General features: G+C 36.4%; 1 protein-coding gene across 43 annotated transcripts in view; it reads right to left on the reverse strand.

Moving 5' to 3' along the window:
* Nucleotides 1-16,452, reverse strand: part of RIMS2 (regulating synaptic membrane exocytosis 2) — a 483,861-nt gene that overhangs the window by 410,929 nt on the left and 56,480 nt on the right. For 39 of the 43 annotated variants that reach the window (XM_055800449.1, XM_055800446.1, XM_055800439.1 and 36 more), the window contains exons 2-3: nt 8,996-9,028; nt 8,512-8,598 (exon numbers count right to left, since the gene is read on the reverse strand). The exons of the other annotated variants lie outside the window; for them this stretch is intronic. In XM_055800449.1, coding sequence (XP_055656424.1) covers nt 8,512-8,598; nt 8,996-9,028 — 120 coding nt within the window. The remainder of the gene's footprint in view (nt 1-8,511; nt 8,599-8,995; nt 9,029-16,452) is intronic. 43 annotated transcript variants of the gene reach the window in all.

Here is a 16,452-nt window from a genome sequence, read left to right on the forward strand (position 1 = left end):
TTTTACACCTTTTCTTTGCCTGTAATACTAACTACTGGCCAACTAAGTATTTTTGGTTGTGTTCTCTTTCTACTTGCAAATCTGTTTTTTCACCCCAGATCCTCAAGGAATTCCTCATTATACCATACTCCCTGATTTTTTTTAAAGATTGCTTTTTTCTTTCACAAAAAGACATTTTCTTAAACAATAGGTTCCTCACTTTGTCCCTGAATATTTAAGAAATCTTATTAATAATGAATGAAAAATTTATCAAAAATGTGAAATCTCTTCTCTTTGGACTATCACATTCTGTGGGTTTGTCTGCAGACTTGCAAATCTGTCTGTATTTTAGGATTAAAATAGATCCATTGGATTCCAAGTTAAATACGGAAATATATTTCTCATGATCACTATATTTACCTATCCCAAACATGTTTATCTTTGTCTTCTGATAAAACTGAGTTCCAACATACTCACGACTGCTATCCTGGCCTCACTAACATTGTGAACAATCCCACTAACGTAAGTCTTTCTTGTATTAAATACTACAAGGAAAAAAGCTGGGGAAAAAATCAGGGCACCTTTACAAGTCAGGAAACCACAATCTTATGCTGCAAATGGTAAATTTAATAGTTTCATAACAGTAAGAGCCATGATTAGTCATCAGAATCGCACAACAGAAGCTGTTCAGGTACCTCATATTTACTTTATTACTGAGACATAAACAGTTTCATGTTTAAGAAGGTATTTTGTGGATTTATATTTTACTTCAAAATAGTTTCAGTCTCCCTGTTTCTCTTTTTTAGATGGCAAATTATGATTTTATTTTTAGCTCATTTACTCTGGGTTTTTTTCCCCTCTTATTACCTATGAAAATAAACACACTAGTGTGCTAGATTTTTCAATACTCCAATTTCATGAGTGTATTGCCGGCAGAGACATATTTTTCTCATTCAAAAAAATATTCCTTCAAGTGGAGTGTGTTATTTTCAACAGGTTCTGTTAAAAAACATACTGAACAGGAATTACTCAAACTGCAAATAAAACCACTGACTATATACAGTGTGAATTTATTAAATAATTATTTACTTGGCCTTGCTATCACAATTGAGGTAAATAATCTGAAGAAATTCAAAACTACCTAGTGGTTGGCAGGCATATTGTTTACACAGTAAATTTAGAATATAAAAATACTGATCCATTGATTTATGTCAATATTTGAGAAATGCCAATCTATTTTAACTAGAATTCATTAGAGATTCTTATAAATGGAGCAACCTATTTCAAAGATTGCTTTAATTCAGTCACTGACTAAAATGTAGAGGGATTTTTAAAGGACCGAGGACATATGTTACCGTTGTCCAGGTTGGACAAGCCAGGCCTGTTAGTTGAGGCTGCAGAGCAACTTTAAATTGTCCTTGAAACAAGCAGTGTGAGAAAGAAAACAAGCTATGCACAAACAAGAAGCCAGGTGCGGAGCAAGTCCTGGGAACGGCGAAATCAACACGCTCTCATCGGCATACTCTGATCAGATGCCTGCAGCATGCTCACCAGTCAGCGACACGGACACCCGCGTGACCAGAAACTTTATCCAATCACCTGTGTGTGGAGTCGTGTGAGCGGTTGGTTTAAGTTATAAATATGACCTGTTTGTTTAATAAAGTGAGCACAGCATGTAGCCATATTGGTGTGATTGTCGTGACTTGGCCGACTCTCCACGGGGGACCCTCTTCGCTAAAATATCCAGTAAAATTTCATTACCAGACATTTCTAATTTTATGAAGAAAATAACATATCTAATCTAAGAAAGTCTACTTGTTAAATGCTGACTTTAGGGACTAGTAAGACTGAGTGTGCATCATAAACTAAAAAAATGTCATATGCGTTGCATCTTAGAATTTATTCTGCTCTTGCACAACTTTATGCAATAGTATCTTAAAGGAGATGTGGAATAATGACACTTTCTTCTCTATAAGTACAGTAACTGTTCTTTACAGTACACACATTTATATACTGAAAACTTTTCCATTACATCTAGATAATTTTATAACATCAGGACAGGATATCATAACCAAACTATGTGTGTGATCACAGAGAATGAATATATATTGTGAAAAATCAGTATTACTTTACATTTCGAATAGCAAAGGTACTAAAATGTAAAAATCAAGTATTCTTGGATAATTTATTTAATTTACAGTTGTTTATGGAAATCAATTTAAATAAAAAGATCTGTCTCTTCAGGACTACAGGAGAGGGCATTTTACTGAAAATTTTACTGGTTTGCTGGAGTGCTCTACCAACAGAAAAAAATGATTTAGTTCACAGAAAATTATACAGAATAAGGTTTTACTAAGTATCATTTTACAGTCATTCCCTATAATGACAGCATAACTTCCAGAAAAACATATAAATAACTATTTATTAACAAGCCATCTTTACCAGAAAAATCCCCCATGTTGTGCTAAGCAATGTATGTTTTTTACTCCTAGAATTAGTCTAGTGAATGTACAAAAAGGCAATTAAATATTTTAATCTATTTATTTTGAAATATTTAGGTACAAAAGGCTTTATGCCTAATGGCTTTTGACACTATTTTGTCTACTGTTTATTAATATTGTCCTCATAATTATCAAAGAAAGAAGCAAGGATCATTTCCTGCAGCCAAAGTCAATGATAGTCCTCTTAAAGTTCTTAGCAAGCATCCAAACCAACCAGAGACTCATTTTCAGCCTGAAAAGAAACAAATTTGTTCAAGGAAAAAGGCAAAACACCCCCATCATCTTTTCAGTATTTTGATATCTTTAAGCAGCAAACGTTAGAAACTTTCTTCCCTACGCCTCTGTGTAAATCACAGAGTTCTCACATCTTCAGTACTGTGAGCGATGCTGGTCACCCTTAACTCAAAAAGACCTAATGGAATTTTTAAAAGGAGGCAAGGCAACAAGGATGATCAGAAGACAGAGTGCTTTTCATAGAAGGAGAAACTCTGACTCTTCAATTTAAAGGAATAACTGTATGAAATATAATAGACTGCATGGAATATAATAGAAATGTGTAAAGGTTATGCACAGTATAGACAAAGTATATAAGGAATTACATAACACAAGACTACGACTCCCCAGTGAAATTAATAGGCAGCAGGCAGAAAACAAAGAGTAACAACTCTTCTATAGAGCAGAAAATTTAATTGTCGAATTCATTTTCATGAAGTTCTGAAGCCAAAAAAAAAAAAAAAAGGTTTAAAATGAGGCTGAAAATACTTATGTAGATAGATTCCTAATGGCCATGAAATAAATTCAGCAATATGCATGCAGCCTTTGCCTCAGGAAGCCACTAAAATATCTGAGGTCAAGTGGCTGTATGATGCATGCCCTCCTCAGGTGTATTCTTAAATATCCATTGCAGGGCACAGCCAATACACGATATTAGACTAGATGAATCTTCAGTGTCTCATAGCATCAGAATTCTTTTGATTGGAGCTTGATATCACTACATAATGTTCCAAGATTCATACAAAACAAAAATATAAACTCCAAGTCAAACCCTTAGGCACAAAGAACACCACCAAATCCTAATGAGGAACAATCTGAATATACCTTTTACAAAATATATGTCATATAAACCTGAAGAAATACAAATTGACAGACTAATTGCTGAGCATCAAAAGCAGTTGCTTCAGGGGGCAGCTAAGGATTTCTACACTGTATGGATGACAACATGGAAATATCTTGAACACTGCAGATAAAACTCTTGATGAAGTACACAGGAGCTGGAGATAAAAGTATTCTTCATCAAGGAAGACCAGATACACCAGATCACTCTCAATAATCTTTGAATAATCATGGCAATTGGGACAGGTGCCTGGTGACTGAGGGAAAGCAAATGTCATTTCCACCTTGAAGAAGGGCAAGAAGGACCTAAAGAACCACAGGCTGGTCAGCCTCACCTTCATCCCTGGGAAATCAATGGTTTAACTAATCCTGGGAACCATTTCCAGGCACAAGAAGGACAAAAAAATGATCAGTAGTCAGCATGCATTTGCCAAGGAGGAGCCATGCTTGACCAACCTGATGACCTTCTACAATGAAATGACTGGATCAGGGGAGAGCAGTGAATATTGTCTACCCTGTCTCCAGTAAGGCTTTCCACACTCCCACAAGACCCTCATAGAGAAGCTGATGAAGTACAGGCTGGATGAGCAGAAAGTGAAATGGATTGAAAACTGGCTAAACGGCTGGATCCAAAGAGTGGTGATCAATGGCACAAAGTCTAGTTGGAGGCCAGCTACTAGCAATGTACCCCAGGGGTCAATACTGGGTCCAGTTATGCTCAATATCTTCATTAGCAATCTGGATGACGGGGCAGTGTGCACCCTCAGCAGGTTTGTAGATGACACCAAATTGGGACAAGTGGCTGATATAGCAGAAGGTTGTGCTGCCACCCAGAGGGACCTCAACAGGCTGGAGAAATGATGTGACAGGGACCTCATGAAGTTCAACAAGGGAAAGTGCAAAGTCCTGCAACAGGGCAAGAACAACCCAAGCACCAGTATATGCTGGGGACTGCCCAGCTGGAAAGCAGCTCTGCAGAAAAGGACCTCAGAATGAGTCCTGGTGGACATCAGATTGAACATTAGCCAGCAGGCCTTGAGGCAAAAAAAGTGAATGGTAATTTGGGCAGCAGTAGGCGAAAGTATTGCCAGCAGGCTGAGGGAGGCAATCCTTCCCTTTATTCAGTGAGGCCACACCAGGAGTTCTGTGTCCAGTTCTGGGCTCCCCAGGCCAAGAGAGACATGGGCATACTGGAGAGAGTCCAGCAAAAGGCCTCAAAGACGATTAAGGGAGTGGAGCATCTCTCATATGAGGACAGGCTGAGAGAGCTGGGCTGTTTAACTTAGAGAAGAAAATGTTAATGTGGGAGTCTAATCAATATACACAAAAACCTGAAGGGAGGGTTCAGAGAGGATGGAGCCAGGCTTTTTTCAGTGGTGCCCTGTGACAGAACCAGAGGCAATGGGCACAAACTGATACACAGGAGGTTCCCTCTGAGCATCAGGAAACACTTTTCACTGTAGGGGTGACTGAGCACTAGCACATGTATCTCCAGCCCAGAGAGGTTCTAGAGTCTCCATCCCTGGAAATACTTAAAACCTATCTGGACAAGAACACAAGCCACCAGCTCTAGGTGACCCAGCTTAAGCTGAGGAGGTGGACAAGACAACCTCCAGAGGTCCCTTCCAACATCAGCCATTCTGTGATTTTGTGGTACAGAATTCATGCCCAAGGGTGTCAGACTAATCCTGCCTCTGCCCGTAAGGACACATGGTCAACTGTTCTTCAATAATACTTTCACCAGAGCAAAACTGAAATTTGCAACATGATACCTTATGTTTTCAACCACTACTGTGATTCCTTTTGTGCCCTCTCCCACCACATTTTGTCCTCCCCAGATTAAATGTAAGGAAGTTTGTTCATCAGCAAAGTTGGACAGCCACATGTATCTTGAAATCCATTACAGACCCAGATACTGACAGTGATTTCAAGTGGAAAATGCCCCATTATGTATGGACAGTGGTAAACATTTCTCAGACATACAGTTCCATGCTGCTCCCCAGTGTCCCAATGTTCCCATATACAACAGTTCTCTGCAAGCCATTAAAGTCAAAAAAGGAAATAAAGAAGTTGCAACATTAGTATTTCTGTTCAATTTCCTCCCTGAAAGTTTACAGTAATCACAAAAATAAATCCTGTTCATTAATAAATAAATAAATTTATCACAAATAAACTGCTCTGGAAGGCACTCTAAAAAGTCACTTAGTCCTTTCTATTTGCCCCAACACAGGATCAGCTACACTTGCATCTCTTCTAACAGCTTTTTGCCAAACCCACTTCTTAAGATTTTCAGTGACTCAGCTTCCACACAATTCCTAGGCAAACTATGCAAGCATTTTAAGCTTTCTTTCCATTAAAAAGTTTTCCCTACCAAGCTGAAACCTCCCTGATACAACTTAAGTTTACTCCTTTCTGCTTCACCACCAGAAGCACGGAGATGATTTCCTTTCATTTTTCTCCTATGAGGACAGTCTGAGAGAGGTGGGGTTGTCCAGCCTGGAGAAGAGAAGGCTCCAGGGACACCTTATAGTGGCCTTCCAATACTTAAAGGGGGCTTATAAGAAAGATGAGCACATACTTTTTAATAGGGTCTGTAGTGATAGGACAAGGGGTAATGCTTTTAAACTAAAAGAGGGCAGATGTAGGTCAGATATTAGGAAGAAATTCTTTACTGTGAGGGTGGTAAGACATTGGAATAGGTTGCCCAGAGATGTTGTGGATGACCCATCCCTGGAAATTTTCAAGGCCAGGTTGGATGGGGCTTTGAGCAACCTGGTCTACTGGATGGGGTCTTTGCCCACAGCAGGGGCAGGGGGCTTGGAACTAGATGATCTTTAAGGTCCCTTCCAACCCAAACCATTCCATGATTCTAAGATTTTTCAGCAACTTTCTGCAAATTAAAGATTTATCCTTCTCTTTCATCCTCTGGCATTTTCTCTTCAGAAGGCTAAATCACCTCATATGTTTCAATCTTTCCTTATACATTCCATGTTTCTTAGACATCTGATTATTCATTCTTATCATTCTCCACTGAATTCCAACTGCTCCCATCATTTTTGAAGGATGGTGTCCAAAAAAGGACACACTATTCCAGGTGAGACCTTATCTAAGCTTAGCAGTGTGAAAACTTCCTCACAGAGTTTCCAGGCTAGAGTCTATACATTCCAGTATTATATTTATCTCATTCATTATACAGGCTCCTGCTCAACTTAAATACTATTATGGCTCCCAGATTCTCTGCAAAAGAACTTCTGCCTACACCATTTTTCACTATCCCATGTCAACCACATAAACTGTCTCTACACCATCTTGCATTTATCCTTTTGAATGGCATCATAACCATAGTTTGGATTTTTCAGGATAATTTTGGAATATAAACCTGCTATTAGATATTACACTTCTCCCAGCCTTGTGCCATCTGTAAATTCAATGAGTACACAACTTAATTAATTTTTTAATTATTTAATAAAAACACTAAACAAAACCAGTTCCCAGAGATCACTGTTCAAAAAAAATCCTTCCATAATAACAGGAACCATTTATAAATACTTTTCAGCAACTATAACTCAACTGTTTACACTGAGTATATAACATTTCAAATTTCTTCAAAGCCAAATGCTTCATATGTACAACATCGGTAAGAAGAAAAAAATTGCTGCATTAAGGAAACTGGGAATTCAAAGGAGGTACTGAGGTGTTGTGAACAAAATGTTAATATTGCCAGTATCTAACAATAACCAATAAACTTCACTATAAATATTATATGCAATAAGAATTCAAGTGAGGATATCAGAGCTCAGAATAATACATTGCTTTACAAAATATCAATTTTATGGCCTATTTCTCCATTTAATTTTGTTAAAATTACTCTACTGTGTATTCTCAAAATATAATTCACAGTTTTCATGGCCTTCAAGTATTAAACCCCACTTAAATAAATATATTTCAAAATAAATTAAAACTGATTCTGCTCAGAAAACAATTAACAACAAGTTATATGCATGTTTTAAACCAGCTATGCACAGGTTCAAAAGCAAACATTTTTTTATCATGTGAACTTACAAGGCATTCTCGTTTAGAAGAAAGAAAAAACAGCAACTCAACAGTTTATAGCTTAAATAATATCAGAAGTCACATTTTAAGAATTTGAAAAATTGGAATAAGTATTTTTAGTATCACTTTATGAAAATAATTTCCAGCTACATGCTTTAAGTTTACCCTAAGAATGAAAGTCCTAGCTTTGCCAGTTTCTGTTAAACATTAAAATTTTCAGATACCCAGAAAAGTAAAATTTTTCACATTGCTCTCATACTGGCTTAGCACTGTGAAAGGTCCATGCATGAAATACTGGCCCCATCAAAGTCAAAATTCCCTCAGCTTTGACAGACCCAAGATTTCACCTTATATCTGCTAAAGTTTTGAAACTTTACAGATATTTAAGAAGAATGGAAAAAAAAAAAAAAAGAAATTATATTTTCCTGGTCCTTAAAAAGCTCTTCATACATATTATGTAGATTTGTATAGCATGCTATGCATGACCAATATCACAAATACCATGCATGTGCATAGGCATGCTATATATAATACTACATGTCTTATCATTCCAGCTCTTCATGCACAGACAAGACACCACTTCACCAGGAGTTTCATGTATGGAACATTTGCCTAAAAAGGTAAATGGAGTAGCAGTAACTCCTTAGACTGTGTTCTAATGTAATCACTTAAATTACTGATAAGGAGAGTACAACCTGATTTTCAGTTTTCCCTTTGCAAATGAGGGGTTGGAAAACAAACAGCGTTCAGCTTGTAAAATGCCCTCAGCATGATGTTCTAAATGGGCAATTATTTTAAACATACTCTCCAGTATGTTTTAATGCTATACAGACATTACTTAGTCTACAGAGAGCAGCTTACTTACGTCTGGGGCTCCTTTTCATTTTGCTGTTTTTGCTGTGGTTGAAGAACGTTATTTACCAGCTCAGTGATCCCACTAAAGGGAAACCACCTGTTTAAATAAGCAAATAATGTGACTGAATAACCAATAAAACCACACTAGTTTAAATGTTTTCTTATCCAATGTTAATAGAAATACACAGGCGGAAAAGCTAGAGCCAATGGGAATGTTAGCTGCAATACTAAGTCAGCCACTAAGGATGTAAGGGAAATAAAGTTTTACAGTTCACCAGTTCACAAGCAGGCAGCAAGAACCTACATCCAGCTAACATGTGGATGAAGTAAGAAGCTGCAGGCAGCTCTCTTACAAGCCAGTCAGGAAGCAGATGACAAACTAACTGCAGCCTACCAGGTATTAGTGAAAGCTAATACCATCAAAAGTGCGGAAAGCAGAACATGGCAAAGGTAGAAAAGTCAAGCCTATTGCATTTTTAAGATATTTTACTTACTGTGTCAGCTGTGGTTTTTGCTCTTCTTTGACCCTAAAAAGATAAGTTTGCACAACTGAGTGCAACATGTTGTAAAACAACTACCCTGAAGCTCTATAATCTGTATCAAATGGGTGGGAGAAAGTTCTTACTTTGAGTTAAAAGGATTTTCTTTAACATTTGTTGTATATTTACATTAAGATGTATTCTGTGCTTATTTCTGTTTAGGATTAAAAATGGGGAATGCCAAATGTCTACAGGTTTTAGTTACAAAATTAAATCAGTAATGTTCTATAACTGCCTTCAAATTCTTTGGAAAGAATATCCTGTTAGAACATTTCCAGCAATACATTCAGCTATAAATGCAAAGGAAAGTACTTTGATTATGTTAACTATAATCTACTTTTTTTAATTTTCATTTACAACCAAATTGACTATCATAATTCAAGGTAAATTTGTAACATGTAACATGCCATTTAATAGTCAATATCATAAACTAATAAATTAAAGGGAAATCTACACTATATGTACTAAACTACAACGATGTCAGGGCCTGCCGACAATGTAACTCTAAAAACTAAGGAAAGAAAGCTAAGGAATTTTACTCTTGAGTAAAATTTGCCAGGACTTCCTAAAAGAAATAACTAGATAATACATACAGTATGTCTGTATAGTAGTGACTAAAATTCGTCCATTGCCTTTAGGAAAATATTCTATCTGAAATACATGCTTTAACTTGAGTGAGCAAGCTGATGTTTGCAATTCCTCTCCACCAAACCCAAGAACGGAGACAAATACTCATAGGAGTATTTACATCCTCTAATTGCAGATTTTGATCTTAAATATCAAGTTAGGATCTAGCTTCCCTATATATTCAAAAAACTCCAAAAAGGTTCCTAAATAGATATTCTGAATGTCTCTATGGAGAATACTCTCTTACCTAACTAAACAGGGAGTGCAGGCTCCCAATTTCAGTGGATACTTAACGTTGGACAGAAAATTAAAGCTCATCAAAATAGCTCCACATGTCCTCCCTCATATGATATCACAGTGAATACCTCTATAAAAAGGGTTCAGTGACTACACAAGAACTAAATAAATGGACATTAAGATACATTAAAAACCTTCCAAAATGGATTACAGAAAGGGAAAACTGAATATGCAGCACACAGTAAAAAGTCTTCTAGCATGGTTTTCCATCTTCTGCACTTTAGAAATTTATATACAAAGAAATGTTCCAGTTAAAAAAAAAACACACCCCACACAACAACAAAAAAAAACCAAAACACAAAAACTACAACGCCACCACCACGCGAGTATACTCCAAAGTCAAGAACTATGAAAATACAGATTTCTCATGCAGTCAAAACTCCACTCTACCATGCATCTTAATCATAATATTATCTTCAGCCAAGAGATTCCCTGCTAGGTTTTTGACACAGGAAATTGAAAGAGCAGAGGAGTGGGATGGGCAGGGAATCAAAGCATTTCCATACTTTTTTCACTAGGCAGCTTAGGACATTCAATTCAGATCTCCCAATATTAGGAGCTTAAAAGCTCTAATACAGTCAACTGTGAGAAGGAAACAGTCTCAGACAATGATTCAGAGTTCCTAAGTCGTATGCCTAGAGCTAGACAATGTAAATATCACCTCCCTGGCAAATGGACAACGAAAACTGAATATACAGCTAATTCTTGAATTCCTCTCCATATATGCCTTCCAAACATTTACTGGACACTTTGAAGTTATTATATCATTGTGAATCTTTCTATTGAACTAAACAAAGAAAACCTGAGTGCTTCCCATAATCAGATTACAATCAACATCTTTCCTTCGGATAGTGACCATGATCAATTTTTTTCACATGTGGAATTGAGATCAAAATAGAAAGACATCAAACTTGCAATACTGCACACTAATTCTAAGTGTGCGATTTGAAATCTTTGGTGCACTTTTTTCAAGAGGATCTAGCATCTTTATGTAACAGTATATGAAATAATCTTTTCTCCTCCTTCAATTCTGTGTCTCATCCACTATACACTTTCCAACACTGCAGTTATGTGAGGACAACAGCTTCCATTATTATATAACTGTGACGCATTCCTTCAGCACTCTCCATACATCCTTCAGTCCCTGGATTAGGCAACTATCTTCCATGACTTTATAACAACCATAGAGGGCAAGCTATAATTTGAAAAGAAACTATGGAAAAATCTATTGTAAAATAGATTCTACCATATGAAATTAAACGAATACTGCCCTTATGGATCAACAGGCCTGAACATCTCAGGTGTACAGCCACAGGTATCTATCTTTCAAGGTCAGAGAATAGAGATACTGGATCTAAATCAGCAAACCTCAGGATAATGCCTACTACTCTTTTTCCAAAAGACTCTTCAATCAGATTAAAGTAGGAGTAGAACTTGTAGTAACTAAAATAACAACATATTAGATTAAATAAACAAATCATGTTTTTAAAACTGCAGTGGTTTAAATAGCTTTTTCTAGACAGAAAAGGACTGAAGAGACTCCAGAGTCTGAAACCTTGTCTACATACACGTATACAGTTGCATTTCCTTTGGTTACCACTTTGTGTTTTACTAGATTGTGTACTACCATATATATGCATTGCTTTCTTCCCTCTTTTCAAAAATCAGCAACTGATAATTGCTTAAATGAAGTTGGATTGACAAAAACCCCAAACCTCCATTTGCTCACAGACCAACTGAAAAATCCCAAGCAGTATGACTGTATTTTGCTTCTTCCAGACTACCTGTCTTCATTTTACCTTCCCACATCTTTTCAGCCTTATCCTCTCAAAACTCTGCCAAGAACAATGCCAGTTCTAGCTATTCACTAGAAACAATTTCTGATTGATACCTATTTACTAAAACCACCAACAGGATGCAGATAATGTGTTGGATCAACAGTGACTGGGACAATGTATTCCAACAGTGCAGAATATTAAATACTTTACTATGTATTATCAATTTTGATTAATTCTGTCATAGGAATTTACTCAACACTTTGCATAAGCACTAAATTAATTCTAAAATGCTTGAAGAGTTTGAAGCTTTTATCACAATTTTTTTGCACAGATCATAACTCCATATATGGCTTCACTTGAAAAAAAGCCAGGATTTTCTACTTGTCAAGAATAAAGAATTTTTGCACCTTGCACTTTGTCATCTGGAACCTCTGCCCTTTGAAACATTCACAGCACCATTCCTCCTGTGTTCCTCTGCAAGTCTACACAGTGCAAGTACCAGACCCCTTTGATCTTTCCCAGGAGCTAGCATCATTAGGTTAGGTCTCAAGCCTCAGTGAACACTTTTTGATGTTAGATCCTATCCGTGTACTAAAAATTTCCTCAAAGATTATGGCTAGTCCCACTGGCACAGAGAATGAATAGGAAAGCAGAACAGGGAAAAAAAACAGAAGCAGGAGAAAAAGTAATGAAAACATTAACATAAAAATTATTCTTAGCCCTTTAAACTCCTAATACTTTTCTCTTCTTCAATCTATTGCCATCAGTAAAACCTCCTTCCTAAAATCTCCTATCCCAAAATCATAAGGCATTCTTCCCAAAAGATGTGTTGGTCACAGGTAAACGAACGAGCACTCTGTTATCAGACCTCTTCTCTACTTTTACGTAATTGGATGCATAGCCACAAAAACATCTGTGCACAATTTAGGTGCCTAAATCCATGAAACTGACCCATAAAACACAGTATACATCTCCCAGATATCTGAAATGAAATAAATGAAATCGGTATCTAGTTCTTCCCAGTCAAGTTTAGGAAAATCCAGATTGCAGAATCAGCCATCCCTGGCAAAGATAAACATCTTAATATCTATATCTCAGACCCAACAGTGCTCTCAAGATTCACAATGTTGCCATCCACAGACCTACAAGCACCAAGAGATCTGATATGTAGGAGTAGTCTGGGCGTACCTGATGTCTCATAGAAACATTGAGTTTGAGTATAAAGCATATAACACTCTATGCCACTTTCATTTAAAAACATTACAGGCCAGGAGTCACACTCCTTTGCTCAGTAGCTTTCTATGCTCTCCTTATCTCCTAACCACCTGAGAGAGATGGTTAGAAGACGACAGGCTGGAAGTTTTTTCTAGGTCTTCTGTTTGGGATTCTGATTTCCCTCATCCATAAACAAAAACATCCAAATATTTATTTGTTATTACATTTAATGTTGTAATTGATGTTGCTGGTATCAATTTAATGAAGTTGTTGATGTTTCTACTGTAGCTGTTTTTATTAAATACATTGCCTATGAAGTCCAGAGTGTGGGACACTTGTACGAAAATTTAAGTTTAGAGAACATGGAGTTAACAGCACAAACCCCAAAGCAGAATATATGTGCAGTAGTCTCCATAGGCAATGCATGTTCCACTAAACTTGATTAAGAATTAATATGAGATTAAATATTAATGTGCAGAACTATCTGGTTTTCCTAAAGCAAGTCATAGAGGAACAATAAGGGATAGTCTCAGATCTATATAAAAAATCTTCACATTTTGCTTCCTCTACAGATACAATGCTGACATTTACCTCCAGCTGTGTTCACAGTAAAGATATAGAAAATAGTTGAGAGAAGACTGCAGCAAATAATTTTGTCTCAAATATACATTTATAGTTATATATATTAAAAAAAATCTATAGTACTATCTTTCAAATTAAAACAACAGCATGAATGCTAACTACTTGACATCCACATACATTATAGTGAATTAAACTGAATACTGTTCTCAGGATTTGCATTTGTTATTCTTTGCATTCCAGACCCCACTAGCCCAGATGACAGTATAGAGCAAGCAGGTCTCTCAAGAGTCATGATGCCAACACACAATCTTTGAAGGGTTCTCTCTCTCTCTTCAATAACTTCTCAATACAAGCCTAGTGAAAAGCAAAGAGTGAAGGCAAAACTATAAATTCAGTTTATGTATTTTAAGTTAGATACTGCTATTTCTTGCACAGATGTCTAAAAACGGAGATACTACTAATTCACAGGACTAGTGTGGATACGCCATTCTATAGAGTGTTCTGAAAAGTAAAAGGATTATACAAAAGTCAGGTCCTATAAGTAGTAAAAAAAGGGTGTCTCTGTGATGTTTGTGAAAGGTGCTATAAAAGTAAAAATTCTTCTGAGAAGTCTATTACTAACAAATGCTTATCAAGGAGATATTTTTGAAGCCATCTTTTACAAGCCGATGCTTCTATCACCTGAACAAAGAAGTTCTAACCCATCTGAAAGCCAGAGACCTACATCCTTTAGGGCACACAGTTTAAAATAAAAGACATTCCAAAAAAACTTATAAGCAGATCAAAAATACTGCAACTTAAATTACTTTAATACACTGAGTTGCGTAGATACCAAGCATACACTAGATGAACAGCTTTGTTCATCTTTTGTGGTAACATATGCTGCTTAACAAATGTCTGTCAAAGTCTGTGAAAACCTCAGGTTACAAGTAAATCCTTGCCATACTTACAAAGGAGAAGAAATTACCCTTGCCATTGGAAATGATCAGCTTTTATTTAACATTTATTTTAAATTTAAATTTCATCAACAGGCTGGGAGTTCTGCATTTTGTGGTTCATCCCTTACCTTCCAAAACCCTGATCACACATTAAAGGAAAAGAGTAAAAAGGAGATCAGTGTTGAATCCCTCCATTAAATTTTTCAGATTAATAGTGCAATTACTACATTAATACTTTGCAACAATCTTCAAAAAAAATCTAGCATTACCCAACATGAACTGGGCTGAAGACTGCATGGGAAGCTGGTAAGAAAGCAACAGTGAATGATTTCAGTCTTCAGCCCTTTTAAAAGATTTTGATGAAGTTATTTAACCGTCTTTCTTAGGAATTTATATATTCTCATAGTACCTGAACGTCATAAAATTTCAAAAATATTTACCACCACCAATATTTTTTAAATATTTAGAAAAGCTTCCTCTCCAATACACCTTGGAAAATGGCATTGAAAATAAAATAGGATTAAAAAAAAAATGCTAAAATTCTAAACCTCTGTTCCCTCTCCCCCTGCTTCACATTCTTTCTCACCAAAAATGGCATTCGGTGTGTAACTGCATCTGTTACCACTGTGTAACGTTACCTGACCACTGGGGTGGATGCCCATTCTTTCGGTCTAACTAGGGACTTTGCTGAAAAGGGGGGAAGATTACCAGCTCCAGCCACATTCAGAGGTTTCCACCACCCTGCCTTAGAGTGCAAGGCCCATTAATCCATTTTCCTAGATTGCCTCCTGTGGACTCTTCTTTTTCTAAATCTTTGTAACAGTATCTCAATGATATGCTCTGTACCTTAAAACTTAAGGTACAAGCTTAAAAAAAAAGGATTAGTGACTACCTGCTCACACATCAGAAATCAAGACATATGACATACACAGGATATATAACTTTGCCTGCACCCATTCCTGACAAAACAGTGGAGCAACTACAATCACACAAAGCAGTGGAGTTAACACAGTCACACAGTCAAATTGTATAAAATCAACTACTTCCTTGAAAGAGGACACCTCTTTAAGAGTAAGTTACACTACATAAGTATGTTTAATTCCAAGAAAAGAGAGTTAAGGAGGTTGAATATAAATGCCGTGTTAATTGGATAACTGTAAAATATTTCCATATTAACTGAATTAATTCTCTGCATTGATTATTCTATTGATGTTATAAGAACATTCACTTTAGAACATTCAGTGTAATTATTTTTGACCAAAATTAAAGTTTTCATTTTAGATGACTGCTCCAAGTTTTTATTAGTTTAGAGAGTAAAGGTAGTTGAATTAAGAAGGATCATATTTTAGACAATAATGTCTTTTGAAAGGAAAATCTTCTTGAAGATGTGTATAGGTGATTTTCCTGACTAATTCTGACCTGTTTGTAACAAAAGTATTGGCAGTTTCCACAAAAACATCTCCAAGATCAGTCACTGAGAGGTAACTGGATATTTGATACTAGTGACCAAGCAGGTGTAGAAGGTGGGTACTTGGCCTAGAAACAATACTTGTAACACAGAATAAATTTAAAACCTACCTAAATCCAAGCTGAAAAGGATAGACATCCCTGATGTCCAAACTGAAGTGGTGGTGAAGATACAAGAGAAACAACAAGTACCATACACACTTTATGGATAAGCACAGACCTATACATGCTACTGTATAATAATAGTCTAGGCTGAATGAGCTCCCTGCATGAACCCCAGATGAACATCACCCATAAACATAAATTCTGTAAGATTAGGACTACTCTGACATTTAGATGATAATTAGAAATGGGATGGTTTTATCACAGGTTCCAGAAAAAAACAAGCTCCAAAGTGAATTTTTGACACTAATATTTTTAGAAAATATATACTAAAATGTGGTTCACTCCAACTGAAAACATAGTGCTCAACAACCCTATACTTTCAGTACTAAAACTGAAGACACTG

Source organism: Falco peregrinus, chromosome 3, assembly GCF_023634155.1.
Source record: "Falco peregrinus isolate bFalPer1 chromosome 3, bFalPer1.pri, whole genome shotgun sequence".
NCBI lineage: Eukaryota > Metazoa > Chordata > Aves > Falconiformes > Falconidae > Falco > Falco peregrinus.